The 25,524-nt window shown below is 47.9% G+C and overlaps 3 protein-coding genes across 5 annotated transcripts; 2 read left to right on the forward strand and 1 right to left on the reverse strand.

Annotated features, from left to right (window-relative positions):
* Positions 1–808: 808 nt before the first annotated feature.
* Positions 809–4,948, reverse strand: dhcr7 (7-dehydrocholesterol reductase). Its single transcript, XM_067248983.1, has 8 exons — positions 4,899–4,948; positions 3,883–3,991; positions 2,942–3,164; positions 2,742–2,832; positions 2,303–2,516; positions 1,954–2,158; positions 1,621–1,752; positions 809–1,370 (listed from the first exon to the last, which is right to left on the reverse strand). The coding sequence occupies exons 2-8, from the start codon at positions 3,987–3,989 to the stop codon at positions 906–908; spliced, it is 1,437 nt and encodes a 478-aa protein (XP_067105084.1). The 5' UTR covers positions 3,990–3,991; positions 4,899–4,948; the 3' UTR covers positions 809–905.
* Positions 4,949–5,956: 1,008 nt separating this feature from the next.
* On the forward strand, positions 5,957–14,167 carry nadsyn1 (NAD synthetase 1). Of its 2 annotated transcripts, XM_067248951.1 has the most exons (21): positions 5,957–6,173; positions 6,463–6,523; positions 6,782–6,898; positions 7,049–7,102; positions 7,209–7,298; positions 7,902–7,953; positions 8,163–8,251; positions 8,425–8,542; positions 8,687–8,818; positions 9,916–9,987; positions 10,507–10,631; positions 10,722–10,770; positions 10,999–11,101; positions 11,197–11,365; positions 11,624–11,759; positions 12,103–12,209; positions 12,482–12,613; positions 12,778–12,847; positions 13,103–13,231; positions 13,535–13,711; positions 13,795–14,167. In XM_067248951.1, exons 1-21 carry the CDS (start codon positions 6,089–6,091, stop codon positions 13,831–13,833), a joined length of 2,106 nt encoding a protein of 701 aa, XP_067105052.1. In that variant the 5' UTR covers positions 5,957–6,088; the 3' UTR covers positions 13,834–14,167. The 2 variants fall into 2 exon arrangements, with proteins under 2 accessions (XP_067105052.1, XP_067105053.1); XM_067248952.1 differs by lacking the exons at positions 10,722–10,770; positions 10,999–11,101; positions 11,197–11,365.
* Positions 14,168–14,579: 412 nt separating this feature from the next.
* tpcn2 (two pore segment channel 2) lies at positions 14,580–24,112 on the forward strand. Of its 2 annotated transcripts, XM_067248872.1 has the most exons (26): positions 14,591–14,620; positions 14,719–14,912; positions 16,564–16,619; positions 16,847–16,923; positions 17,517–17,694; positions 17,786–17,902; positions 17,995–18,101; positions 19,617–19,689; positions 19,865–19,964; positions 20,118–20,183; positions 20,338–20,402; positions 20,669–20,778; positions 20,895–20,976; positions 21,049–21,135; positions 21,256–21,375; positions 21,469–21,528; positions 21,624–21,752; positions 21,986–22,035; positions 22,249–22,348; positions 22,478–22,549; positions 22,674–22,747; positions 22,849–22,954; positions 23,106–23,188; positions 23,287–23,368; positions 23,467–23,558; positions 23,639–24,112. In XM_067248872.1, the coding sequence occupies exons 1-26, from the start codon at positions 14,613–14,615 to the stop codon at positions 23,715–23,717; spliced, it is 2,367 nt and encodes a 788-aa protein (XP_067104973.1). In that variant the 5' UTR covers positions 14,591–14,612; the 3' UTR covers positions 23,718–24,112. The 2 variants fall into 2 exon arrangements, with proteins under 2 accessions (XP_067104974.1, XP_067104973.1); XM_067248873.1 differs by having other exon boundaries at positions 14,580–14,912.
* The last annotated feature ends 1,412 nt before the right edge of the window (positions 24,113–25,524 follow it).

The raw sequence follows: 25,524 nt of genomic DNA on the forward strand, positions 1-25,524 counted from the left end.
TACGTGACTGTAGACCCGATACTGTACGTGACTGTAGACCTGATACTATATGTGACTGTAGACCCGATACTGTATGTGACTGTAGACCCGATACTGTACATGACTGTAGACCTGATACTGTACGTGACTGTCCTCTGCTGGACATCACATGCAACACCTTCAAAAACAGCACAAACCAACATAACAGAATTTTAGTGGTTTGTTAGTTTTTTACTTAAGTGTTTTCATTCACTTTGAGAAGTCCCCAGGTATGACATGGGGGTTCAAAATGAACGAGGAGAAAACAAAGCAGATTAATGAAGAGCTCATGTTTGCCTGCCTCCACACCACTAGAGGGCAGCAGCAGACAATAAGAGGCAGGGCTGGCTCAGCTGAACTTTGAGATGACAGTAAAAACATGTAAAAATAGAAATACGTATGCACCTAAACTGGAATACAGAACAAAAGCAGATATCTACCACAACTAGTCAGAAACCAGCATTGTGTTCTGGTGGCCCCTTGATTCCTGTACTTGCCACTGTGTAAGTGTGCAGCACCTTATGAAGGAGTGCACAGCTGTGGACCTCAGTGGAGCTCTCCTTCACAGAGGAACAGCAGTGGTTCACAGTTTGTGGTCGTAACATCTAAGAAGGATGCTGTAGGCACAGTCACAGTTGGGAGGGCTTTCCCGCTAAAGACACTTCGTTACAGCACACATATAGAAACACACAGGAATGCATGCGTCTCATGCAACCCAAACACACACCGACACTCAGATACAAACCCCAACACACACACACCGACACTCAGATACAAACCCCAACACACACACACCGACACTCAGATACAAACCCCAACAGACACACACACACAAACATGCCTTCCAACCCACACTCAAACAGCCCCAACACCCTCTCTCGGTCCCTCTAGAAGATTCCGGGGATGAGGCGGGAAGGCACGGCGTCCGTGTACCTCCTCCAGTCTCGGCCGTACTTGCTGCTGCAGCGGTGCTCGTCCCTCACACAGCGGTGCACCAGCAGGATGGTCATGTACACGATGTAGAAGTACGGGAGGAGGTGTCCCCCGCCGCACGCCAGGCAGTACGCCAGGGACCCCATCAGGTCCCCTGTGTAGTTGATGTGGCGGGCCACACCCCAGAACCCGGAAGTCATCAGCTTGCTGTGGTGGAGGCCACCGTCCGACGAATGGTAGGCGCACTCGATGAAGTTGGGGCGTTTCCCCCAGATCGTACACGCCCCGTCGGTGCGGCGGAAAAGGTCCTTCTGGTGATTGGTGGAGCGGAAGACGTAGTAGCCAATCAGGCCGAGGAGGAGGACGGTGGCAGCGTGGAGGGTGGAGAGCTGGACGGGGTGGTAGACTAGGTACAGACCCTGGAGGAGGACAAAGGGAGATAGACAGGGAGAGAGAGAGAGAGAGAGAGAGAGAGAGAGAGAGAGAGAGAGAGAGAGAGAGAGAGAGAGAGAGAGCATAAAAGCTATCAAATTAACTGTGTTAACCTGAAATCCATGCTACACAGACGGTTTACAGTATACATGCCTGATCCAACCTCTGTGTTAGCCTATTAAGATCGATTCCAGGGGCACCCCTGTGTTAGCCTGCTAAGCTAAAGCCAGGTACTACCTGCAGTGTGTAGAGAAAGGGCAGCCAGACACAGTCTCCCCATCCCAGATACCAGCCGAAGTGATCATGGCAGATATCAATGGTCTTCAGGTACCAAGCTTCGTTCCAAAAGAAGTCAAGCACATAGATTGCCTGCAGGCACACACACACACTCAGTCGTCAAGGAAGTCAAACTGTACCGTTCTCCACTGTACTCCAGCTCTACCTGCTGGACACTATTCCCAAAATGGAAACATGTTTACAGTGTTCAGTGTGCATGGCAAAAGGTTCTCTTATTTCTGTGAAGGGTATTGCCTCAGTGGCAGTGACCATGGTGGGTATTGCATGACTGACCTGCAGGACATTGACCAGGATCATGGAGTTGGTGACGTGACCATAAAGCTCCTGCTGCTTGGCCATGTAGGAGAGGTTGATGAGCGTCCACGCCACGATGCCAGGGCGACCATTGAAGAACAGCTTGAAGTCAAACCACTTCCCAATGCGTGGGTTGAACTCAATGCCCATCATGTAGTTGTAGAACATGTTTCCAGTGAATTTGCTGCAGAGGGATGTGTAAAGGAGTTGGCCTGGGCTGGGGGTTATTGTTCTAGTGTGTCCCTGTCTCTGTGCTTGCATGTGTGTATGTGTTTCTGCCAGCACTGCATGCGAGTGTGTATGTGTGTGAGTGAATCCTCCCCCTTACCAGTCCTCAGCATTGGTGGGGAACAGGTAGGCCTTGACGAAGGTGAAGGTGGCCACGGTGTAGCCCAGGATGTTGGTGCACCACAACAGAGGGATCCAGTGGTCGAAGATGATGGTGGGGGAGAACCAGTGGAAGTATTGGGCATTGAGGAACCACAGAGCATGGGTGATGATCCAGGACTGCAGGCCATTGATCTCATACAGGTTAATTAGCCCTGGGGAACAGTGGATGCCATTACAAGGTTAATATGACCTGGTTTCCTGGTCTTAATGAGATACTGTATCTACCTGGGTGTTGGTTACCTGGTATCAGGTGACATATCTACCTGGGTGTTGGTTACCTGGTATCAGGTGACATATCTACCTGGGTGTTGGTTACCTGGTATCAGGTGACATATCTACCTGGGTGTTGGTTACCTGGTCTCAGGTGACATATCTACCTGCAGGGGTGCGGGAACCCTCCTGGACTCCGCCCACGTAACCAGGCAGGAACTTGTGAGTGATGTCAGGAACACACATGTAGAGCACCACCTGGTGGACAGATCATTCAGTACACAGAAGATGCTGTGAGGTGCTGCATGTGTTTTACAGTCTGAACACCTGTAAAACATTCCAAAATGTCTCCTCTCCTGCTGCTTACCTGGAAGGAGACCCAGATAGCATAGATCTTGGCGGCAGGCCAGGTGAAAGAAGGGGAGCGGTCCCAGATGGTCATCAGCGTGACATCACCGCTGTACAGCTCTATGATAGGCTGGCTGACAGAGCACTGGTACTGGTCGCATGCCATGATGAAGTAGAAGACGAGGAAGGGCGCCAGACAGAGCAGCAGGATCACGCAGGTCAGAGAGAACCAGTCCACCTCCCTGCAGGTAACACCACAGTGATTTGGCCACAACATGGTTACTACAAAGGTACAACAAGGTGACTACATAGGTACAACATGGCTACTACATGGTCCCAATATGGCAATAACAAGATAACATGGTTACGACATGTGTGTAAAGATTATATTATCATTGGAAGATTAGGTACCGACCAGTCACTTCCCTGTTCAGCAGTGTGTGTGTGTGTGTGTGTAGGCGGAGATGTGCAATTTATTTACTTTTGGACCAGCCATACCCACAGTTTTGTAACTGTCTGTTTGCTTTTGATGTCATCCAGACTCGATGTTATTATGAGTAGAACTGACAGCATGACCTGCTTTGCCTGGTTTAGATCAGATTGACAACATAACCTTCTGTGTTTGGAGTCAAACATTGTTTGGAGGTTCCATTCATCGTGGAGTAACGAGATCCATGACATTTATGTAGACATGCTGTTAACGCGTTAACACGACACGGGCCCACACCTAGGAAGTGCGCTTGGTTTATCTAAATGAGCTGCAGGGAAGAGTTTACCCCTGTCCACAGAGTCTGAGATAAATCAAGTATACATCAGGTATGGGGGGAGGAGAAGAGAGAGAGCAGGGATGAGAGGAAGGAGGAGGGGGGACCATAGGTAGTGTAATGTTTATGGTTAAAGGCAGGTGGTGGAAAACATGGGTTCATCGCCATGAGAACAGTTAGAATAAAAGTGACTAACCATGCCCTGCCCCACTGTCCAAGCTCCCCCTTCTCCTCTGGCTCCGCCCCATTAGAGCTGGGCTTGACACGCCTCCTGGTGGCCTGCATGGCCACTGCAGCACTCATCTCTGGAGAAAAATAGAGAGGGTCAGGTTGTTCAGCTACATTCTAACCACTCATGTCTTTTCAGTTCAGTCACAACTGCAGTAGTCAAGGACAGACAGTGTAGGAGGTAATATGTAGTCCAGGACAGATAGTGTGTAGTAGTCCAGGAGAGACAGTTGTAGTAGTTCAGGAGAGATATCAAAGTACATTTTGTTGGCCATGGTGTGTGATAAGAGCTTAGAGTGCTGGGAGACTTGGTTCCCTGGTCAAGGAGAACCTGGTGCCACAACCTTGGTGGATATTTATCTTGGTGGACATTTACAACTGTCCCTGGGCCAACTAAGCACACAAAACAGAACCAACCACTCTTGCTTCCTACAGTATTTGGGCTCCTATTGGTACTGTGCTAAAGACACCTGAGGCAGATATGGGGGTCACCTACTGCTAGAACAAGACAGTAATGTAAAGTAGAGCTATTTGACAAACATCCCGCAAAACAATCAGAGCTGTACAAGGCTGGTGTAATGGCAGAGGTAAAACACAGAAACACATATTCATGTGGTTCAAGTTAAGTTCATTCAATTTCCACCTACAGTTTAGGTCAATTTGAGTTGTGCTTGTGAGAAGGACGGCGTCACATATTTGTCATCATGGGAGACTAGCTTTTCAATCTGGAATGCAACTGATGGGTTCGACGTAGAGGTTCGACGAATAAAGTCTTGCACATGATTTAACCACCGATGACTATCCTAGTTAACAACTTCTGTCCGGAGTCCACATTACGCCACGCATTGTGTACTCCGATAATAATACCCCCCTCCATTACTTCAAGAAGAATTTCCCCTTGATGGCGCAGGGGAAACATAAATACGCACTGAAATTTGGCTGAGGTACGGTGGGTTCGCTACAAATGTGTTTTATCGTACTCACCGTTTTCCTAGTCCTAGGATGTGCTCTTCAGATGCGCGCTGACTACCTGCCCTCAGACAGATGTTGATGATATAACGTTGGGGAGAAAGGGCCCATGATAAGAACAGCTCCGCCTATACGACGACTGCGTCTCAACACACAGCCAATCACATTTTGGATGCCAACAAGAAAGGCGGCGCCACACGGTGGATTGGTCTCCTGATTGGCTAGACTGGAACTGAAGCCACCAGCGCCTGATGATATCATTAATGGATGGTTGACGAAAGAAGAAGATACATAACCTGATATATCAGTGGTTATCAAACCCTGGTCCTCAGGGACCCCCTGCCCTGCATGTTTTAGATGTTCCCCTGCTCCAACACACTGATTCAAATGAATGAATCATGATTATCATAATATATATATATTTTTTTTTTTACTGTTTGCCATCATCACTACTTTCTTCACAATGTAGGCATAAAGACCGGTCATCGAAGCTACTCATTTGCAGAAAGTAGAGTCAGCTAAATGAATTTGCTACAGTAGTCTCTATATAATTGACATGCTCCATGGTCCGTGTACCTTGTGGCCATTGGTTTTTCTAATTTGCAACCCGTGTTGACAAACGCAAAATAGGGCCGTATTAACGTTTTGTCACTTTAGTAAATCTAAAACACATTTAAGTATAACGGCTTGTTTTTGGTTGTTTCGTTTTTTTTTGAATAATGAAATAACCATATAACACAAATGGTATTACGAGCCATTTACTCGTTTGTTTGATTATTCCATGTCCTTTATGCTGGTATCTGCAAAAAATGAAAAATAAAAGTAATATCGATATTACGGCCCTATTTTGCGTTTGTCAACACGGGTTGCAAAATAGAAAAACCAATGGCCACAAGGTACACGGACCCTCCATCCACACCATACGTACGTGCCCCGGTGTAGATTTTGACTCTTGTCCTAGATTTGTAGTTTGTGTAAGTGATTGTCGGAGCTGCCTGTGTCTTTAACAGAAACAGGAGGTGCTGAGAGCAGCAGGACCCGGATAGACACATTGCGCGAGCTCTCATACTGCATAGAAACACACACAGGTTACGGAGTAGGCTACTTTCAATGTTACAGTCACGTTCTACAACTCGGTGTCAGTGAGTTCTGTGGTTAAACATCGACCACGGTTACTTTGTTGAATTAAAGTGTGTCTATTCGAAATGGGCCGGAAAGTAGTTGTAGCAACATGCTCCCTGAACCAGTGGGCGTTAGATTTTGACGGGAACTTGGAGAGAATCCTCAAAAGTAAGTTTAAGGACAGAAACTGACAACAATAAATGTCCTTGAATCATAACAAGCTGCGGTAAAACGATTCTGCAAATAAAATAACTTTCAAATCAATTGCAAGAACGTCATATATGAAATGCACAGTATGAACGCAGACGTTGAAAAAGTCGTAGTTGCTGTAGTCCTTTGCATGGTGGCAGGCGGTAGCATGACTGTGTCATGTGTTCTGCATGAACTCCTTAACTCCTCACAAGTGTTCCTCTCTCACACGGAGACCAGATACATGGATGCGGTTTTCTTCTTACAGGTATAGAGATAGCTAAGTCTCGGGGAGCCAGATACAGGCTGGGACCAGAGCTGGAGATATGGTACTTCATTCCATTCACTCAATCTTATCATTCATCATGGTGCATAAATGCACTGTAGAACATGGGCTTAATGCCTGCTGTAATGACTGCAAGTCATGTTGTGTTGTACATGTTCCACCTGATGTAGACACACACATGCCAGAACCTATCTCAGCTGTCATGTTGTCAGCACTACCTAGTGTTGCTCCAGCATTCAGGATCAGAATCAACCCTTCCTTTCCTTCTCATCTTTTTCTTCACACTCCCCCATCTTCCCAGTGGCTATGGCTGTGCTGATCACTTTTATGAGTCGGACACCCTGCTCCACTGTTTCCAGGTCCTCAGGAAGCTGCTGGAGAGTCCTCTTACCCAGGACATCATCTGTGATGTGGGGATGTCAGTGACCTAGCACCTCCAACACATACACTACCTGAAGCCCATCATACACCTGGCAACGCTTTTGGTCAATTATGCTGGAGACGGTTGCTCATCATGCCTCCTTTACTGTGCATTTATCTGTGTGTATGTTTGTCAATGTTCTTGCAGGCCTGTAATGCACCACAATGTGCGCTACAACTGCAGAGTGGTCTTCCTGAACAGGTAACCTAAGCAGGCCACCGGCTTCGGCCTGCCTCATTCTGGTTCTTTCTGTTGTGTTTGTCCAACGTGAGTCATGTTCTGATTCTGGGTGACCCGGTCACCACAGGAAGATTCTGCTGATCCGGCCCAAGATGCTGCTGGCTAACTATGGCAACAACCGAGAGTTCCGCTGGTTCTCCCCATGGAACCAGCCCAGGTGTGTTGTCATGTTAACCTGTCATTCCAAGTCACAGCCATGCGGCTTGAGTGGGAAGCAGGAAATAATTTAAAGCTGCTGGCCAGCTGTGAGACGGCTTGAGTTGCCGTCCCTGGTGCTGCAGCACCGGGGAGGGTTGGCCTCTCCGGGGATGCCGTCCTTGGTGCTGCAGCACCGGGGAGGGTTGGCCTCTCCGGGGATGCCGACCCTGGTTCTGCAGCACCGGGGAGGGTTGGCCTCTCCGGGGATGCCGGCCCTGGTGCTGCAGCACCGGGGAGGGTTGGCCTCTCCGGGGATGCCGTCCCTGGTGCTGCAGCACCGGGGAGGGTTGGCCTCTCCGGGGATGCCGGCCCTGGTTCTGCAGCACCGGGGAGGGTTGGCCTCTCCGGGGATGCCGGCCCTGGTTCTGCAGCACCGGGGAGGGTTGGCCTCTCTGGGGATGCCGGCCCTGGTTCTGCAGCACCGGGGAGGGTTGGCCTCTCTGGGGATGCCGCAGCATGTTTGTGTGTGAATGTGTCTGCGTTTTACCTGGTTACTGTAGTGGGTGACAGTGACATACATGTGCTGAATATGTGAGGTGTCTGGTATGTGTGTTCTCTGCAGGCGTGTGGAGGAATACTTCCTTCCTAGAATGCTTCAGGACCTGACAGGACAGGTAAGACCTGTCTCCCACTCTTTCCACTGAATCTATATAAAGAGGATTTCCTCTTAGAGTGAATATTGTATTTATAATCATGTTGTAACGTCCTACATCAGTGTAGCTTTATAAGAAGGAAAAGATAGACACAAAGCTGAGACAGAAGACAACAACTGAGTTCATGCTGGCTGAAATATGAGACAATTCTCCTCTGCTCTGCTCTACAGACCACAATTCCATTTGGAGATTGTGTCCTCTCCACCCTAGATACCTGCATCGGCAGTGAGATCTGTGCTGAACTCTGGAACCCCCGGAGGTAGACTAAGGAGAGTTGGAGGCACAAACTGACACATAGAGGGATGGATGAATAGTTTAATTGATAGATGAATGGATTGAAGGAAGTATTAGAGGAAGTGTATAGATCAATCACATCTCTACAGTCCCAGAGCTTTGTTTGCCATGTGGGTGCTGTTCTGTTCTGTCCTCCAGTCCTCATGTGGACATGGGACTGGATGGGGTGGAGATCATCACCAACTCCTCAGCCAGCTATCACGAACTCCGAAAGGCTGACAATAGGGTCAACCTGGTCAGGTCAGCCACCAGCAAGGTAACACACACACAGTTACAAGGCCATTCCATTAAACCAACCTACCAACTGCCTATAGATGGCAGTGTTTTTTCACAAAACATGCTTCTGTCCCTCTGTAGAAAGATTTGTTTACATGTTGTTTTGATGTTTTCTGGTTGTTAGAGCGGAGGGATCTACCTGTTTGCTAACCAGAAGGGTTGTGATGGTGACCGGCTGTACTATGACGGCTGTTCCATGATTGCCATCAATGGGGATGTGGTGTCCCAAGGCTCCCAGTTCTCTCTGGAGGATGTGGTAAGATGAGGAGGAACGTGAAGGGGATGACGGAAGCGTCACATATAATGTTGACATGATCCAATCAAGATGCTTCCTTTCTGAATCGCTGCCCAGAACGAGACAGTCAGACCACAGACCCTCTTTCAAACCTGCTCACAAAGCTCTGTCCTCCCTTCCTTCTTTACTTCCCCCTCCCTCTCTTCCTTCATTCTTTCCAGCTTTTTTCTCTTTTCCTCTCCATGGACTAATCAAAGACCTCAGAAGTTCCTGTTCTAGGGCAAGACAGTTGTAGAGCAGTCAGCTCTTCAGACTGAAAGGGTGCAGTCTGAAGGCGTTTTTTATACAGAGATCCCATAATATTGGCATTAAGAAAACCCCTCCTTAAGGCGGCTTCCTTCATTTACACAGAACCAAACACAGATACTGCCCTGTGTGTGCTTGCAGCAGAGCATGCAGGCGTTCCGGAATCTGAGACATGACATCAGCGTCGGCTTCTAGTGTGTAGTCCTGTCATGCGGTGTCGGATAATTTTTTACCATCCATCAGAAAATGCTAGCAGGTACTGTGCTAGCACACAGCAAGGTTATGGTTAGGGTTAGCCCTATACCCTATACTGATCTGATATTCCAAAATCTGATAAGGTAGCAGAAATGGCACATTACCGGTTCTCCCTTTCCCACAGACACCCATGCGACGGTGTGACTACCTCCGCTGCCGTCTTAATGCCAGTACAAGCATGACCCCCCATTCCGTGTTTATACCTTTTATACAGACCTGCGAGGTGGCACAAAGGTGCAACATTCCCGCCTTGGCTTGAACAGACCACGTTAAGGGTGCTTGAGACTATTGAAACTGGGCCTGAGCTCACTCTGCTGTTGTACCATCCAGGAGGAGGGGTCAGGGGGGGAGCTGAGGTGGATCAGTCTATGTCAGGCTGAGTCAGCATGTTATGTAACATGCTTCTCATGTTACATACATCACAAGTGAAGGAAAGGTTCAGGGGTCGGTTCAGGACTCGCTTTTAACTTGTTATAATTCCTTCGTTTGTGTGTGTGTGTGTGCGCGTGTGTGTGCGTGCGTGCGTGTGTGTGTGTGTGTGTGTGCGCACGTTGCAGGAGGTTCTGACAGCGACTCTAGACCTGGAAGATGTGCGTAGCTACAGAGGAGAGCGTTGTCATCCACACGTGGTAAGCCGGCGATGTCGCCATCTTATATTTGATACAATGAACACTAGGTAATAGGGCTGTACTCATGTTGAAACATAAATGACGGTGTAGTGAAGGATTAGTTGACTCATTGCTGTCATAGTTACAGCAGATACAGTAAGGTTGAATTGCCTACCAAGGATGAGAAACAGGTATTCCAACTTCTCTGTATCTCTGTCTTTCTCTCCTGCTGGCTCGCTCTTTCCCTTTCTCCCCCACTCCCGGTCCCTTTCCCCCCCACTCCACCCCCCCCCCCTCCCCCGTTCCTCCCCTGACAGAGTGAGAATAGCCCACATTTCAGCAGTCACATGGTCTTGTGTTGCACCCCTTTTAAAGTCCTGCTGACAGCTGCGGTCATAAAGAGCATACTATCCCCATCATGTGACATCAGAGATGACCTCATTGAGGGAGGGAAGGAAGGAAGGATCAAGGGAAGGAATATGCCTTGGTGAAACATGTCCCCCTGATAAAGCATGTCCCCCCCCCCTCTCTCGTGTTCAGGAGAGCGAACCTCGGCCGTACCACAGGGTCAAAGTTGACTTCAGCCTATCCGACGGAGAGGATGTCTTTCTCCCCACCCACCAGCCAATCACGTGGCAGTTCCACACCCCAGAGGAGGAGATCAGGTAAGACATCACTGGAGGTCATCATGTAAATGAAAGTCCTAAAACCTAGTCTGTTCATGGTTAACCTTCTCCCCCCCCCCCCCCCCCAAGCCTGGGCCCAGCCTGCTGGTTGTGGGACTACCTCCGTAGGAGTGGCCAGGTATGACTGTGCTCTCCTGCCTTCCTACAACACCTACAGATGAACCATCGGAACGGACGGATCGAAGGGAAATGGAGGGAGGGAGAAATTGATGGAGGGAACAGAGGGATGGGAAGATCAATCAAAATAAACTTTGGAGGGTAGATAAGTGAACAGATGGATGAAGGAATTAATGAATAAATAGAAACATAGACGGTTTCCCTCCCTAACCCCCCCCCCCCCCCCCAGGCAGGGTTCCTGTTGCCCCTGAGTGGGGGTGTAGATAGCTCGTCCACAGCCTGCATTGTCTTCTCCATGTGCACCATGGTGTGCCAGGCAGTCAAAGATGGCAGTGAGTACACACATAAAACCTCCATGATAGCCACAGTCTCATGCTACCTTCAGAGTTAGAGAGGATGAAGTGTCCCTTTCCCTGCCCCCACCCAGACAGGCAGGTCCTGGAGGATGTGCAGCGTGTGGTGGGGGACGGCTGCTACCGTCCTCAGGACCCCAGGGAGCTGTGTGGACACCTCTTCTCCACATGCTACATGGCCAGCGAAAACTCCTCCCAGGACACACGCAACAGGGCCACGGAGCTGGCCAATCAGATAGGCAGGTGAGCACGGCTGGCCAGTCACATCGGTAGATTAACACGGTTGGCCAATAGGGCAGGCACTTGAGCACGGCTGGCCAATCAGACTGTGCAAAACTGAACATTTGGCTAGTCAGTTCATCAGGTGAGAGTCATATCAGACAGACAGCCAAATTAGTGGACAATTACTGGTCAATCTGCAAGTGAGCATAGGCAGCCAATCAGACAAAACAAGAGATTATCTGATCAATCTGATCACACCTGCCACTTTTGTTTCCACAGCTCTCACATGAACCTCAGCATTGACATGGCTGTGAAGGGCATTCTGGGAATCTTCTCCATGGTAACCGGGAAGTGGCCTCAGTTCCGTGCCAACGGAGGCAGCAGCAGAGAGAACCTGGCCCTGCAAAATGTTCAGGTGGGGTTGATTCATGTCTCCTGGTTGTTATGGGCCACATGACCATGGGCTTCTTTGCAGAGTGTGAAACTAATCAAACATACCCTAACCCAAGTAGCTGGGTTGTGGGTGCGGCTCTAACGATGTTCACACGACACGCTAACACCATGGTTCAAAAATGTTCTAACAAGCCTACCACAAACCTAGCACTGATGACTGTCAGTTTAATGGTGTGATCTGAGTAGGCAGGCTATGTGGGTGTGTTTGTCACCGTAAGTGTGTGTGTGGGGAAGTGTTCTCTACCCCAACCGTCTGTGACTGAACTTTTGAACAAACCGTCCCGTCCCCCCGTCCCCTGTGTCAGGCCCGTGTTAGGATGATTCTGGCCTACCTGTTTGCCCAGCTGAGCCTGTGGTCTCTGGGTCGACCTGGAGGGCTGCTGGTCCTGGGCTCAGCCAATGTGGACGAGAGGTGAGAGCTGGAGACAAGCCATGGCTGACCCACCCATTAGGAACTCAGAAAACTGCAATACTCGACCGACAGAATACGGAAACAAATTAAAAGCAGTTATCCAATTGTCATCTGTCCCCACATGTGTCCAACCCTTTTTCTGGTCTCACTCACCTCTTTATTAACTGCTCTCACCCGTTTTTGTTGCTTCATTCGAGCCTCACTCTTCTTCCTCTCTCTTCCTTGTCTTCCCTCGCCTCGTCCCCCTTCTTCTCCCTACTTCTCTCCTGCAGTCTGACAGGTTACTTCACAAAGTACGACTGCTCCAGTGCAGACATCAATCCCATTGGGGGGGTCAGTAAGACAGACTTGAAGAGCTTCCTGCAGTACTGTCTGGAGCAATTCCACCTCACATCTCTCAGGAGGTCGGGTACACCTCAGAATCTTTTCTCCTCTACTTGCGTACTTCCTCTCTACTTTCTGTCTCTGTTTGACATGTTGTGGTTTAACATTTAGGAAGATACGACATCTGGAGGAGTACCAGAGGCAAGATGCAAACCACTCTAACATTCCCCATGTTTCCCTGCAGCATCCTGGCTGCCCCGCCCACCGCAGAGCTGGAGCCCCTATTGGACGGACAGGTGTCGCAGACTGATGAGGTAAATAGGTGGTTGCTCTACCGAGGCTTACAGACTACTGGGAGCACACTGTTCTGGGTGTGACACTGCCTGCCAGCCTCTGTAGACTCCAGATCCTTCTGTTTGATGCTGCATCCTGTGCAGACGTGATCTTTATACCTGCTTTGTGGGGCTCCTATATGGGGACTGTCTTTTCTGGTGTAATATGACCTGCGCCTACACTGTCCCCCCTCTCTCTTTCTGTCCTTCTCTACCTTTCTCTTTATCTGTCAACAGGCAGATATGGGGATGACATACTCAGAGCTGTCTGTGATTGGTCGGTTGAGGAAGATTTCAAAGTGTGGCCCCTACAGCATGTTCTGTAAACTCATCCACACCTGGAAAGAGGCCTTCTCCCCTCTGCAGGTCTGTACCTCATTGGCTATGGGACCGATAAATAAATTAATCACCCTGGTGAAAGCCCCTAATTAATCACCACCATGTCTCCACCCACACTCTGGCCTCCTGTACACCACTTCTTCTTTTTCTGCCATTGGAGGGTAAATGGGTACAGAAAGTAAATGATTACAACCACCTTTAAAAATGTGGTCGTCAATATATGGTTGTATGAGGTTGTCGATAACAGTCTGAAACCATCATCATATAGCGAGGGAGGCCTTACTTTAACTAGCATGCACATTATATCTCTATCTGTGTGGCTTCTCACAGGTGGCGAGCAAGGTGAAGCACTTCTTCAGGATGTACTCTGTGAACAGACACAAGATGACCACAATCACTCCCTCCTACCACGCAGAGAGTTATGGCCCAGATGACAACCGCTTTGACCTCCGACCTTTCCTCTACAACACCCGCTGGAGCTGGCAGTTCAGGTGTATTGATAACCAGGTACTGATACCCTGATGAAGTTTAGTCAGATGAACACAGCAGGGGTAGAGCTGTATCGGTGACTGGAGTCTTCTCTTCCTCAGGTGGCCCAGATGGAAGCAGGGAACAACCATCATGTGTGAGCTGCTGCCTTTCTGGTACTGCAACAACAAGGCTCATGAGGAAGCAGCCTGACGACTCAAACACCACACAGCTGCTGTCAATGCTAGGAATGTTGTCCTGCTTGTGTTCACACAGTTTTTTCTGGTTCTAGCCCAGTCACCAGACATTCGATATAAGTGAGTTTTGATATTGCTGACTTGGAATGTTCCTCTGATGACCAGTGTGTTGGGCTGTATTGTGAGCAATGAACACATCTAAACTGTAAACAGTAGTGTCTATTTTCCAGTCCTTTATTTCAACTGTTAATGGGATCAAAGTATGTTTTTGAGGTTTCAATGTTTTACTGGAATATTAAACGGTTTCAAATAATCAAAATAATAATCAAATATGGAGTATAAGGTGTTCCAACTACTATTCTTGAATATGTTTCAAAGGAATACCGTTTCGTGATTGGATCTTCTATTTTCACTGTGAAACCACCGATACCATGATAATTAAGTAGGCTACAACAGATACCCCTTTGTTATAGGTAAGATCAATTGGGTCTTAAGGCTATTTTACAAGATAAGAAGGATGTTTAACATGGTCATCAGTCGTGCTGCATACGCGCGTAATAGACTGTTTACAGGATGTCCTGGCCAATATTGAGCTGTGCTCGTCATATGGTGTAAAGTGATACTTCAGACAGCAGAGGGAGGAGTAAACTGGGACGTTACCTAAAAACAGATTTTCCCCTACGGCTATTTTACTGCTGTCACTTAAGGAACTGACTTAAAAGCAGTGGGAGATTTAGCTACGCATGTTAAAGTAATATTTAATGACACTGGACTGACTCGTGGACTATTAACTTATTTGTTTTATTCTCAAATTCTAGTTTAACTTTCACTTTTAATCTCATCCCACAGTAAAGGGCAGTTTCATTTTTTTTGGTTCGCTCCAGTGAACAAATTTATGGAAGCAGAGCCTCTTCTTACTGGCAGCATTAATCGCAGTTCGGCCGACTACGGGTCCCCGGAAAATGTTCACATTGACCGGAGATCCCCAAAGACGCGGCGGTTGTCTTACTCAGTGGCTGAAGAGTCGTGTAAGGTAGAAGGCGGTAAGTGAATGGGAGCTCTCGGTAAAGCGCAACCCGATTATTGTCCCAGGTGAAACATGTTGCAATGGAAGGCACACCTCAGTCATAGATGTAAATATAATTTCACATTTGGATGCAAATATACAATCTATATGGAATCAGATAAGAATAATTGGGTTTGGATATAGCTTAATTACACTTAAATACTATTTTATGGAAACCCAAACTAGGCATATCATGTCTCTTTCTCTTACTAGTTCAAGTTATACCATGTATTCGCTATCAATATCGAATAGATAATGTAGCCTATGGACTGATAACATGACTGGATAGGTTAAAAAAAACTTACAACGAGGACTCGTCACTGAGCCTAAACCTGGGAAGTCAATTCGTTCAGTGAGTCTGCGTGTTTCCCGTGTCCCCACTGTACTGACAGATTCACGAGTTGGAGACGGAGGGACTGTACATGGGGAGTAGAGTCAGCTTGATAAAATTGGTAATATACTCAGTACTTTAATCTAGGTAATACCACTTAACACATTGTTAATCATACCCTGTATTCCACCTCGGACAAGTTGGCCAGCAGACCAAGGGCAGCAGAGTGTGGCAGTAATAAACAGGAAGACAGACTCCTAAGGTCTGCCCTTGGAATCACTGCTTTGTCAGACACAGCCGGCGTGACCCACGCTTAGTGTGTGAGTGTGTGTCTGTCCATGTGTCAGCAGGGAGGTTGGGAAGAGAAACGCACACGACTGAGTCATTTTGTCCCACTGTCTGGCTGTCATGGTTCTAGGGCCAGGAAAAGCATGTTCACTTAAGATGAGGAGGAGGGAGAGGTCCAGTCCTCAGGTAGACCTCAACAGCCTAAAGCCAAGCCTGTAGCAACACTGAACACATGTACAACTTGAATGTCTCCACAACGTTTAGAGTTGAAAGGTCCAAACTGGAATAGAGACAACATGGAAACATCTTGTGACTCTGTATCTCGAGGTTTCCAAAGGCAAACATACGATTTTTACTGACTAAATAAAAACAAACTTGAAGCAGACTTACATGAGATCACTCAGACACTCACCAAAGATCCAACCCAAACCCTCAGAGTAAACTCCCCACAGTGTAATAATTGTACTAAATGTTAAATGTCAGGTGGCTGAGCGGTGAGGAGTCGGACTAGTAATCCGAAGGTTGCCAGTTCGATTCCCGGTCATGCCAACTGACGTTGTGTCCTTGGGCAAGGCACTTCACCCTACTTGCCCCGGGGGAATGTCCCTGTACTTACTGTAAGTCACTCTGGATAAGAGCGTCTGCTAAATGACTAAATGTAAATGCAGGATAATTATATGGTATATATAACTAAGGTAACATAACTAGGGTCCCTATAATGTTTATAAAAACGATATGGTACATACAACTAGGGTATATATAACTATATACTTAATATTTTTAGTTCCCTTTGGGCCCCTTGTAGGCAGGTCCTGAACAGGCTGTGCAGAAGACAGTTGCCTACGCAGCAGTGTGAACTTAGAGTGTTTATGATAATGAGTTAGGGGTCAAACATGTCAGAGTCTGTCTGTCCTGTTGTCTCTCCTATGGTCTCTGACTCACCTGTTGTCTCTCCTATGGTCTCTGACTCACCTGTTGTCTCTCCTGTGGTCTCTCCTCCCCTCCACAGATGAAGAGGCGCTGTACGTGCAGCAAGCTGTGGTGTTCATTGAAGATGCCATCCAGGTGAGCATGTCTGAGATGTTTGAGGACGTACAGATGTAGGCCTACTGTGTGGTCCAGGCTGGGCATAGCAGAAGTTACGTTAGAACTCCGAAGAGCACAGCTGCACACTGGAAGGATGTCACCGTCACAGTCTTCAACAGGCACAAAATGAAGGACTTAGTTGATATATTGGTCAAGCTTGCAATTAACCTTTTCTTTTTTTATTTGTGTGTTTGTTTATTGTGCAGTACCGCTCCATCAACCACAGGGTAGATGCCAGCTCCCTGCGTCTGTACAGATGGTATTATTCCAGACTGTGCCAGTGGTGAGCCTTAATACACCAACACATGCACCCATGGAGGCACACAGACAGACACACACAATTACACTCAAACCCAGGCATACACACACACAAGGTCTCTGGGACCAGAGACAGCCTCTTGGTGTCATGAAACCCAGCCCTGGGGTGGTCTGCTAGTGAGTGAGTGGAGTGATCAGTAACTCGTAGAAACCTTTGTTACTGATGTGTCTGTGACCCAGGCATTAGTAGGCTTCTCTCTGGATGACAGAGTGACGGTTGCTCACCCCTCTAGCCTGCGACTGGTGTCAGCTTCCTGTGTGGTCGAGCTCAGAGGAGAATACCCTGCCTCATAACGCCCCCGCCCCCTCGTCTCCTCTTCCTCTGCGTTTCTACTCAGAGACTCTTCCAGTAATGACTGTTTAGGTGTCCCACCTCAGAACTCTGGTCTGACGTCTTCACGTAACTGTGGTCTCTACAAAGAGACAGGAGGAAACGGACATGTTCCGTCTCAGTGCGATGAATGTACTCATACCCTTCATAGATGTTCTATCTATGTCTATGTCTACCCTCCCTCCCTCCATCCGTCAATCCCTTTCTTCCTTCCTTCTTTCCTCCAGGGGTCTGGGCGTGGCCATCGCGGTGATCCTGGCGCTGGCTTTTGTAGAGCGGCCCTCTTCGCTGTCCTTGTCCTCCGACCCCCGCATCCGGCTCTCACCCTGGGAGCCCCCATGTGGCCTGACGGAGGGCATCGAGATGGTCTGCCTGGCCATCTTCACCATTGACCTCGCCGTCAAAGTAACTACCTCGGGAAAGACAAATCCGAGCCCAGCTGAAGCTGTCCTTCTGTCTGAATCATCTGTGACTCTCTGACCTGTTCTCCCTCCAGAGCTATCTGATTGGCTGGGAGGAGTTCCGGAAGAACAAGTGGCTTATCGGCTACATCGTGGTCATCTCAGCGTCTGCAATTGATTGGATGGTGTCTCTGAGCTTGATCTGTGATGAGGTAAGGTAACAGATCCAGCTAGGTTTCCAGCAAATATAGCTTTTATGACTTTAATACATTTGTTTAGCATTGGTGCTCTGTTTTCTTCTCAGAGTTTGAGAGTGAGGAGGCTGATCCGTCCCTTCTTCCTCCTGCAAAACTCCTCCCTGATGAAGAAGACCTTGAAGTGCATCAAGAGAACACTGCCAGAAATAGCCAGGTACCCAGCTAGCCTATAACACACACCTGTTCTACCCAAGTATGCAGATACACACCTAACCTATTACATACCTGTTTTAACCAGATATCCAAAAACACATCTAATCTATAATACACACCAGTTTGTTTAATACACACCACTTTCTATTTTTCAAAACCTGTGTGTCAGTGATGTGTGTGTATCATTTACATTTACATGTATTCATTTAGCAGATGCTTTTATCCAAAGCGACTTCCAAGAGAGAGCTTTACAAAGTGCATAGGTCACTGATCATAACAACAAGATAGCCACAAAAACATTGCGAGTAGCCAAAACATGAAGCACACATTGTGAACAACCAAAGTAAGTGCCAAAGGGAAGAACCATATTGTGATATTTATTCATTTAGCAGACGCTCTTATCCAGAGCGACTTACAGTAAGTACAGGGACATTCCCCCGAGGCAAATAGGGTGAAGTGCCTTGCCCAAGGACACAATGTCATTTGGCACGGCCGGGAATCGAACTGGCAACCTTCTGATTACTAGCCCGACTCCCTCACCGCTCAGCCACCTGACTCCGTAAGAGCATGTAGTTAAACAAGTTACTATTAAACAACAGGAACTGCTGTAAATGCAAGTGTACCTGTGGAAAAAATAAGCAACAATAATAAAAACAATATATCACAGCGAGTACAACATTTTTTAATCAGTTACCACTAACCACAAGAGCAGCAAGTTTCTAAGCAAGAGTCATTGTGACCCTTGAGGAAACTAACATCGGGTCAAGCGAACCATTCCTAAGTACCGGAACAAGTGCGTCTTGAGCCTTTTCTTGAAGGTGGAGAGACAGTCAGTGTCTCTGATGGAGGTGGGGGTTGATTACACCACTGGGGGGCCAGACAGGAGAAGAGCTTGTGTTGGGACCGGGCGGTCTTGAGCGGTGGGACCACCAGGCGGTTGTCTGAAGAAGACCGTAGGTGACGGGTGGGGGTGTAAGGCTGCAGGAGAGACTTGATGTAGACGGGTGCAGTCCCGTTCACTGCTCGGAAGGTCAGTACCAGGGTCTTGAATCTGATACGGGCCATGATAGGTAGCCAGTGGAGAGAGATGAGGAGCGGGGTAACATGGGAGCGTCTGGGTAAATTGTAGACCAGGCGGGCTGCTGCGTTCTGAATCCTCTGAAGAGGGCGGGTTGCACATGCTGGGAGACCAGCGAGCAGCGAGTTGCAATAGTCCAACTTGGAGAGGACAAGTGCTTGGACTAGCAGCTGGGTGGAGTGCTCAGACAGGTATCTCCTGATCTTCCAGATGTTGTAGAGGGTGAATCTACACGTATCGATAGCATTCTTTTGTGAACATAAAACAACGAAATCTCTCTCTGTCTCTCTCTCTGTCTCTCTGTCTCTCTCTGTCTCTCTGTCTCTCTCTGTCTCTCTGTCTCTGTCTCTCTCTCTCTCTCTCTCTCTCTCTCTCTCTCTCTCTCTCTCTCTCTCTCTCTCTCTCTCTCTCTCTCTCTCTCTCTCTCTCTCCCTGCAGTGTGATCTTGCTCCTGGCGCTCCACCTGTGTCTATTCACCATGATAGGCATGCTGCTGTTTGCTAAAAGAGAGGTGAGACTACAGCCACTCCTCTGACTCATACAGAAACACTCACATACACACATTAAAATAATAAGTATTCTTCTTATGCAACTGCTGTGTGCTTTATCAGATCTTAGATATGTGATTGCACCTCTATAGACTGAAAGTGTGTTTGTGTGTGGTGACTCCTGTTTGTCCTGAGCAGGACCCAAAGGAAAATGGAGAGTGGGAGACATACTTCAAAGACCTGCCTACCTCTCTTTCCTCTCTGTTAGTCCTCCTCACCACCGCCAACAACCCTGATGGTACCTAACATTATACTGTTCTCTACTGGATTGTACTGAACTCTACCATACCATACCATACCAAACAATACTATACTATACAATATGTTATACATTTTTGCAATACTATACTTTCTTGCTGTAACCTTGTGTGTGTCTGCTCTCGTGTTACAGTGATGATTCCAGCTTACTCTCTAAACCGAGGATACTCCATCTTCTTCATCCTCTTCAGTGGATTTGGTGAGGGGTGAATGTGTGTGACTATTTGCGAGGGGTGAATGTGTGTGAATGTTTGTGTGAGTATTTGAGGGCCGAGTTAATGATTAGGAGTTCATTCATTGGTAGGTATCAGTGTTGGGTGATCTCTTATCTCCATCTGTCCCCGCCCTCACAGGAACCTACTTCCTAATGAACTTACTGACTGCCATCATCTACAACCAGTTCAGAGGATACCTGCTGGTGAGTTCCACACCTGGTCATCGCTCCCTTGTCCCTAGGGCTGGGTTCCATCCCTAGTGACAGCTCTGTAGTCCTCCAGGGCTATGTTCCACACCTAGTCATAGCACCCTAGTCCCTAGGACTGTGTCCAATACCTGATCATACAGTAGTTCACTGACTTAAGGTACGTTCCACACCTAGTAATTCAGACCTAGTTTTGTGTTGCTGCTCCACCATGAGGAAGTGTATGAGGGCTAACGTCCTGTACTGTCCTGCGTTGCGGTCAGATGTCCATGCAGACGTCCATCCTCAGGAGGAGGCTGGGCATCAGGGCTGCCTTCTCCGTGCTCGGCTGGCAGGGCTGCGGAGAGGAAGACACACACACTCCCGAACACACGTAAGCCTGCACACACACACAAACATATGTCCATACACACACACACAAATGCACATACACACACATAAGACTGGAGCACACACAACCTTAACAAGCGTGTGTGTGTGTGGTTCCAGAGAGCGTGTGAGGGTGGATGCTGTGCTGCAGGTCATGTCCAGGGTCCAGATGAAAGACTATTACAAACAAGCCATCATCAGGGTGAGAACCGACTGCTGACTTCTCTCTCTCCTCTGTATTTTATGAGCATTCTTTAACCTTCCTCTTCAACAGGAAGTGAAGCAGTACTCTGATGGTTTCGTCCAATGGGAAGCATTCAGGAAGTTGTTTGATGAGCTTGACAAGGACCGTATCAAAGAGGTGGGTGTGGATGTTTTCACAGACTCCACCCATCAGGGGGAGATTCCTACAATCATCTGTTGGTTCTGCCTATTTACCTATGGTGTGTATGTGTGTACGTATGTGTGTGTGTGTGTACAGCACCCAGCCATGCCCCAGTATAGCGCCCCCTGGATTCAGATGCTCCAGAGGGTGTTCAGTCATCATTATATCACCGTGGTGGGCAATGGTGTGGCCCTGGCCAACGTCATCTGTATCTGCGTACGTATGGAGAACACACACACACATCAAACACACACACAGAGAGAGCTCTACTCCTGAACTGACACTTTGTCTCCTTGTATGTTCTTCTAGTCCATCCTGGTCCTGGATTCAGAGAAGTCAATCTCAGAGAGAGACGACTACTACATGGAGGTTAGCAACGCCAATCTCTTGTCCTGGTGTCTGGTGGGCGGCTATCCTGTGTTTTCATGTGATCTTATGCTGTTGTGTGTGTGTGCGCGCGGCAGGTGATCAACTGTTTCTTCATCCTGTACTACCTGCTGGAGATGTGTATGAAGATCCTAGCCTTGGGCTGGAAAGGCTACATCTCCTACAGGAACAACATCTTCGACGCCTTCCTGACTGTGCTGCTGCTGGTACAAACACGCCTTTTCTGTCTCATAGTCAAAACACCTACAAATGGTATAGTATATATAACTCACTTCCTAGACCAGACCACTTTCAACATTAAATTGAATAAAAACAACTTGCTCAGCACAGTGACTTATTATTCAACTATATTATACATATGAGAGAATAATCTATACAATGATACAGTAGCAAGTGGATGTAGTGTCATACTGAGAATGTGTTTGTTTTTCTTCTCCAGGGCCTCCAGATCGCCATCCTTGCCACCTACAGGCTTCCTTATCCTAAGTGGTTGGTGTCTATGCCCTCTCATGCATTACTGTACCACAGTCCACTTCCATGGAACCTGTCTTTGTTACCTGTTGGGTTGGGAAGAGATCCTATAGACTCTAGTCATATAAACTGGTGTTATCATAGTTGATCCATCTGATTAGAGGATACAATCAATGAAATACTGAAGGACGCAAAGATGTAAGTAAGATGTATGTGTGTGTGTGTGTCTAGGAACCCCGAGTCGCGAGGCATCATGTCTCTGTGGGACATGGTGCGTCTGGTCAACCTCCTCATCGTGGTCCGCTTCCTCCGCATCATACCTGACATCAAGGTCAGTGTCAGCCACACCTGGCTGTGCAGCAGCTCTGGAGAGAACACAGCTGGAGAGAACACAGCTGGCTCATATACTTGATGATGTTGTCTGATGGGTGACTGTATTGCTGTTATGGTTGCGGTTCAGCTGATGGCCCTGGTAGCCAGTACCTTGGTGGACCTGGTGAAGAACCTGCGGGCGTTTGCTGGCATCCTGGTGGTGAGTGGCAATACAGAACCCTGTTCCTCCTCTAGGTGGTGTCCTATCCTAGCTACAGAACCATGTCCTGTCCTAGGTGGGGTACTATGCTTGCTGAAGATACAGTACCATGTCCTTCCTCTAGGTGGTGTACTATGTGTTTGCTGTTCTGGGGATCTGGCTGTTCAAAGGTGCCATCACAGCTCCAGGCCAAATGAGGTACTAGTCATTAGAGTCTTTGTCATTCTATTCTATGCAATTCTGTTCTATTCTATAATGTAATGATCAGCTCTAATGGATGTGTGTGTGTGTGTCCTCAGTGACATCTCTAATTCCAGCATGGAGAACATCACCACTAACTTCACCATGGAATGTGGCTCCTATGAACAGTTGGAATACTGGCCTAACAACTTTGACGACTTTGCCGTGAGTGACCTCACTTCCTGTACTTGGGCATAGTCCTGGCAGAGCATAGAGGCTGTGAGTCCCCTTACCTACCCACCTTGCTCTCTACATGTCTTTCTCTAACTCTCTCTGTCTCTCTTCCTCTCTCTTGCTCTCTCTCTCTTTCCCATAGTCCTCCATTGTACTTCTGTATAACATCATGGTGGTCAACAACTGGCAGGTCTTTATGGACGCTTACACCAGATACACCACAGAGTAAGAACACCGAATTGCACCTGACATAAAATTCACATCCACTCTCTGTTGAAGCGATAGTGTGTAATAATCTAGTGTGTGTGTGTGTGTGTGTCCAGGTGGTCCAAGGTGTACTTTGTATCCTGGTGGCTCACCTCTTCAGTCATGTGGGTCAACCTGTTTGTGGCTCTCATTTTGGAGGTAAGGTATCTACTTCAACTCATCTTCATCCTGCGCCCCCTCCTTCCTTCTCATTGTCATGTGTCTGCATGTGTGTGCCCATGTGCTTGTTTCCTCAGAACTTCATATTCAAGTGGGACCACAGTAATTCGTGCTCCGTGACGGAGATCGAGAGGACAGGATATGAGACCACAGTCCAGCTCATGTTCAAGTAGGTCCTCTCCCCTCCCCTCCCTTCCCCTCTCGTCTTGTCTTCTCTCCTCTCCTGACCATGCTTATTCCTGTCTCCAGAGAACAAATACAGGAGCCCACAGAAGAAGAACTGCTTAACCAGCTGCACCACCATCCCCACCTCCACCTAAACTGGTGATCCTGCTTCCCCCCCATCCCTCTCATATATCAGAACATGTGTCACTGCCGTCATTTGCCTGCTATTGATGAATACTTCAGTACTTTCTATGGCATTTAGTAAATATTTAAGTTTTAATTTAAGAGTATTTTATGGTGCGTAAAAAGGGAAATGCTGGCTTGTAGTTGTGTAGCTGTCTCTTGTGGGGATTCCCAGCTGTGCGCTGCCCTGAGGGGTCGCCAGGGAACTGTCTGCTTGCTGCCAACGGCTGTCACTGAGACAAGTAGACACTGAAAAAATAGGAGATGTTTTATTTGTATATATAAACATATATGTGCCTGATAACTACACTGGAGTAGCAGTTTTATGTAAAGGTTTGTGTAGAAAGGTGGTCTGTTTTTTTAAATAAAAGTAAAATCCCACGAGTGTTTGTTCTTTCTGTAGCCTAGATTACCATTATTACCGTGCCTAATGTGACGCACAAATGTGTAAGTGGAGGCACCCTACTGTTGGAATAACTTCAAGAGGCCATACACACACACAAACAAACAAATACACACACACACAAACAAATACACACCATCTGTAACAAACCCAAACACGCACTCCCAATCACAACAGAAACACACAAACACGCACACCCAATCACAACAGAAAAATACAAACAAACACACCTAATCACAACATAAACAGACAAACACACACACAGACACTTACACAGGCATTCCAAAGGCTATATACTCCTCCAACACAACATATGTTTACTTCAAACAGGACAGAACAAACAAGCCTGCCTTTAGAGGGGCCATCATCAAATTACTAATTTCCCATCTCTCCCCCTCCCTCCCCCATTTTCCCTCTCCCTTCCCCATCTCTCCCCATTCTCCCCATATCTCCCACCCCTCTCCATCTATACCCAGCCTTTCGTAATTGTCGCCATCCCCCACACTGACACAGCATCCTGTACAAACACACATTTACCTGTGTTTCCTGTCAGACTTATGTGCCACCTGTCAACACTGATGTGTGTTGACCTGGTGGCGTGGGAGCAGGAATACTGGCCTCGTTGGCTGTGAGGGGGATGATGCCATACCTGCTCTCGCCTGAAACACCTTCCAACACAGCAGAATCCCCCACATACCTGAATACCCGTCTGGCACCTTTTCTCTCTCTCTCTCCGTCTCTCTTTGTCTGTCTCCCTTACTCTGTATCTCTCTCTTTCTCTCCCCCTCTCTTTCACTCTCCCTCTCTCACCCCTCTCCATCTCTCTCTGCCTCTCTCCCCCACCTCTCTCTCTCTCTGTCCCCCTCTCTCCCTCAGTCTCTCTTTCCCTTTTTCTTTCTTTCCTCTGCTTTTTCTCTCTGCCTTTCCCTCTCACTCCCCCTCCTTCTCTCTCTCTCTCTCTCTCTCTCTCTCTCTCTCTTTCTTTCTCCCTCGCCTGCCTCTCTCTTTTCCCCTCTCCCCCTCTCTCTTTTCTTGCCGCTCTCCCCTCCCCTCTCCCTCTCCCTTTCTCTCTCTTTCTCAGTGGAGGGTTATTAGCATACAGGTGAGAAGAAAAGGCAGTTGGGGGAGGCTGGGTGGCTCAGTCTAAAAGGTTAGGTTATGTGTACAGGAGAGCCCAGCAGCTGTCCGCCGGCTGGGTGTTTGTGTGGGTGTGTGAATGTATGTGTTTAAAGGGTGGGTATTTACAGCAACATAAATGAGTGTGTCTGCATGTGTGTGTGGCGAGGCTTGGAGGGGTGTGGTGGGGGCAGAAGGGTGTTAGTGTGGGTGGATATTATATGTAAAGATAAACTACAGTAAAAAGAAAAAATGCCAGCAAGTGTGT

This window comes from Osmerus mordax, chromosome 13 (genome assembly GCF_038355195.1).
Source record: "Osmerus mordax isolate fOsmMor3 chromosome 13, fOsmMor3.pri, whole genome shotgun sequence".
NCBI lineage: Eukaryota > Metazoa > Chordata > Actinopteri > Osmeriformes > Osmeridae > Osmerus > Osmerus mordax.

What these genes read in the sequence shown, in the direction of transcription:
- dhcr7 (XM_067248983.1), bottom strand. Translation starts at nt 3,989, where the DNA reads ATGAGTGCTGCAGTGGCCATGCAGGCCACCAGGAGGCGTGTCAAGCCC. An exon ending in CCCACCAATGCTGAGGACTG is followed by an intron (nt 2,159 to 2,302) that starts GTAAGGGGGAGG and finishes ATCCCTCTGCAG; the next exon opens with CAAATTCACTGGAAACATGT. An exon ending in CCTTTCTCTACACACTGCAG is followed by an intron (nt 1,371 to 1,620) that starts GTAGTACCTGGC and finishes GTCCTCCTCCAG; the next exon opens with GGTCTGTACCTAGTCTACCA.
- nadsyn1 (XM_067248951.1), top strand. Translation starts at nt 6,089, where the DNA reads ATGGGCCGGAAAGTAGTTGTAGCAACATGCTCCCTGAACCAGTGGGCG. An exon ending in TCCCCATGGAACCAGCCCAG is followed by an intron (nt 7,299 to 7,901) that starts GTGTGTTGTCAT and finishes TGTTCTCTGCAG; the next exon opens with GCGTGTGGAGGAATACTTCC. An exon ending in CTGGCCAATCAGATAGGCAG is followed by an intron (nt 11,366 to 11,623) that starts GTGAGCACGGCT and finishes TTGTTTCCACAG; the next exon opens with CTCTCACATGAACCTCAGCA.
- tpcn2 (XM_067248872.1), top strand. An exon ending in AGGCTTCCTTATCCTAAGTG is followed by an intron (nt 22,036 to 22,248) that starts GTTGGTGTCTAT and finishes GTGTGTGTCTAG; the next exon opens with GAACCCCGAGTCGCGAGGCA. An exon ending in ACAGCTCCAGGCCAAATGAG is followed by an intron (nt 22,748 to 22,848) that starts GTACTAGTCATT and finishes GTGTGTCCTCAG; the next exon opens with TGACATCTCTAATTCCAGCA.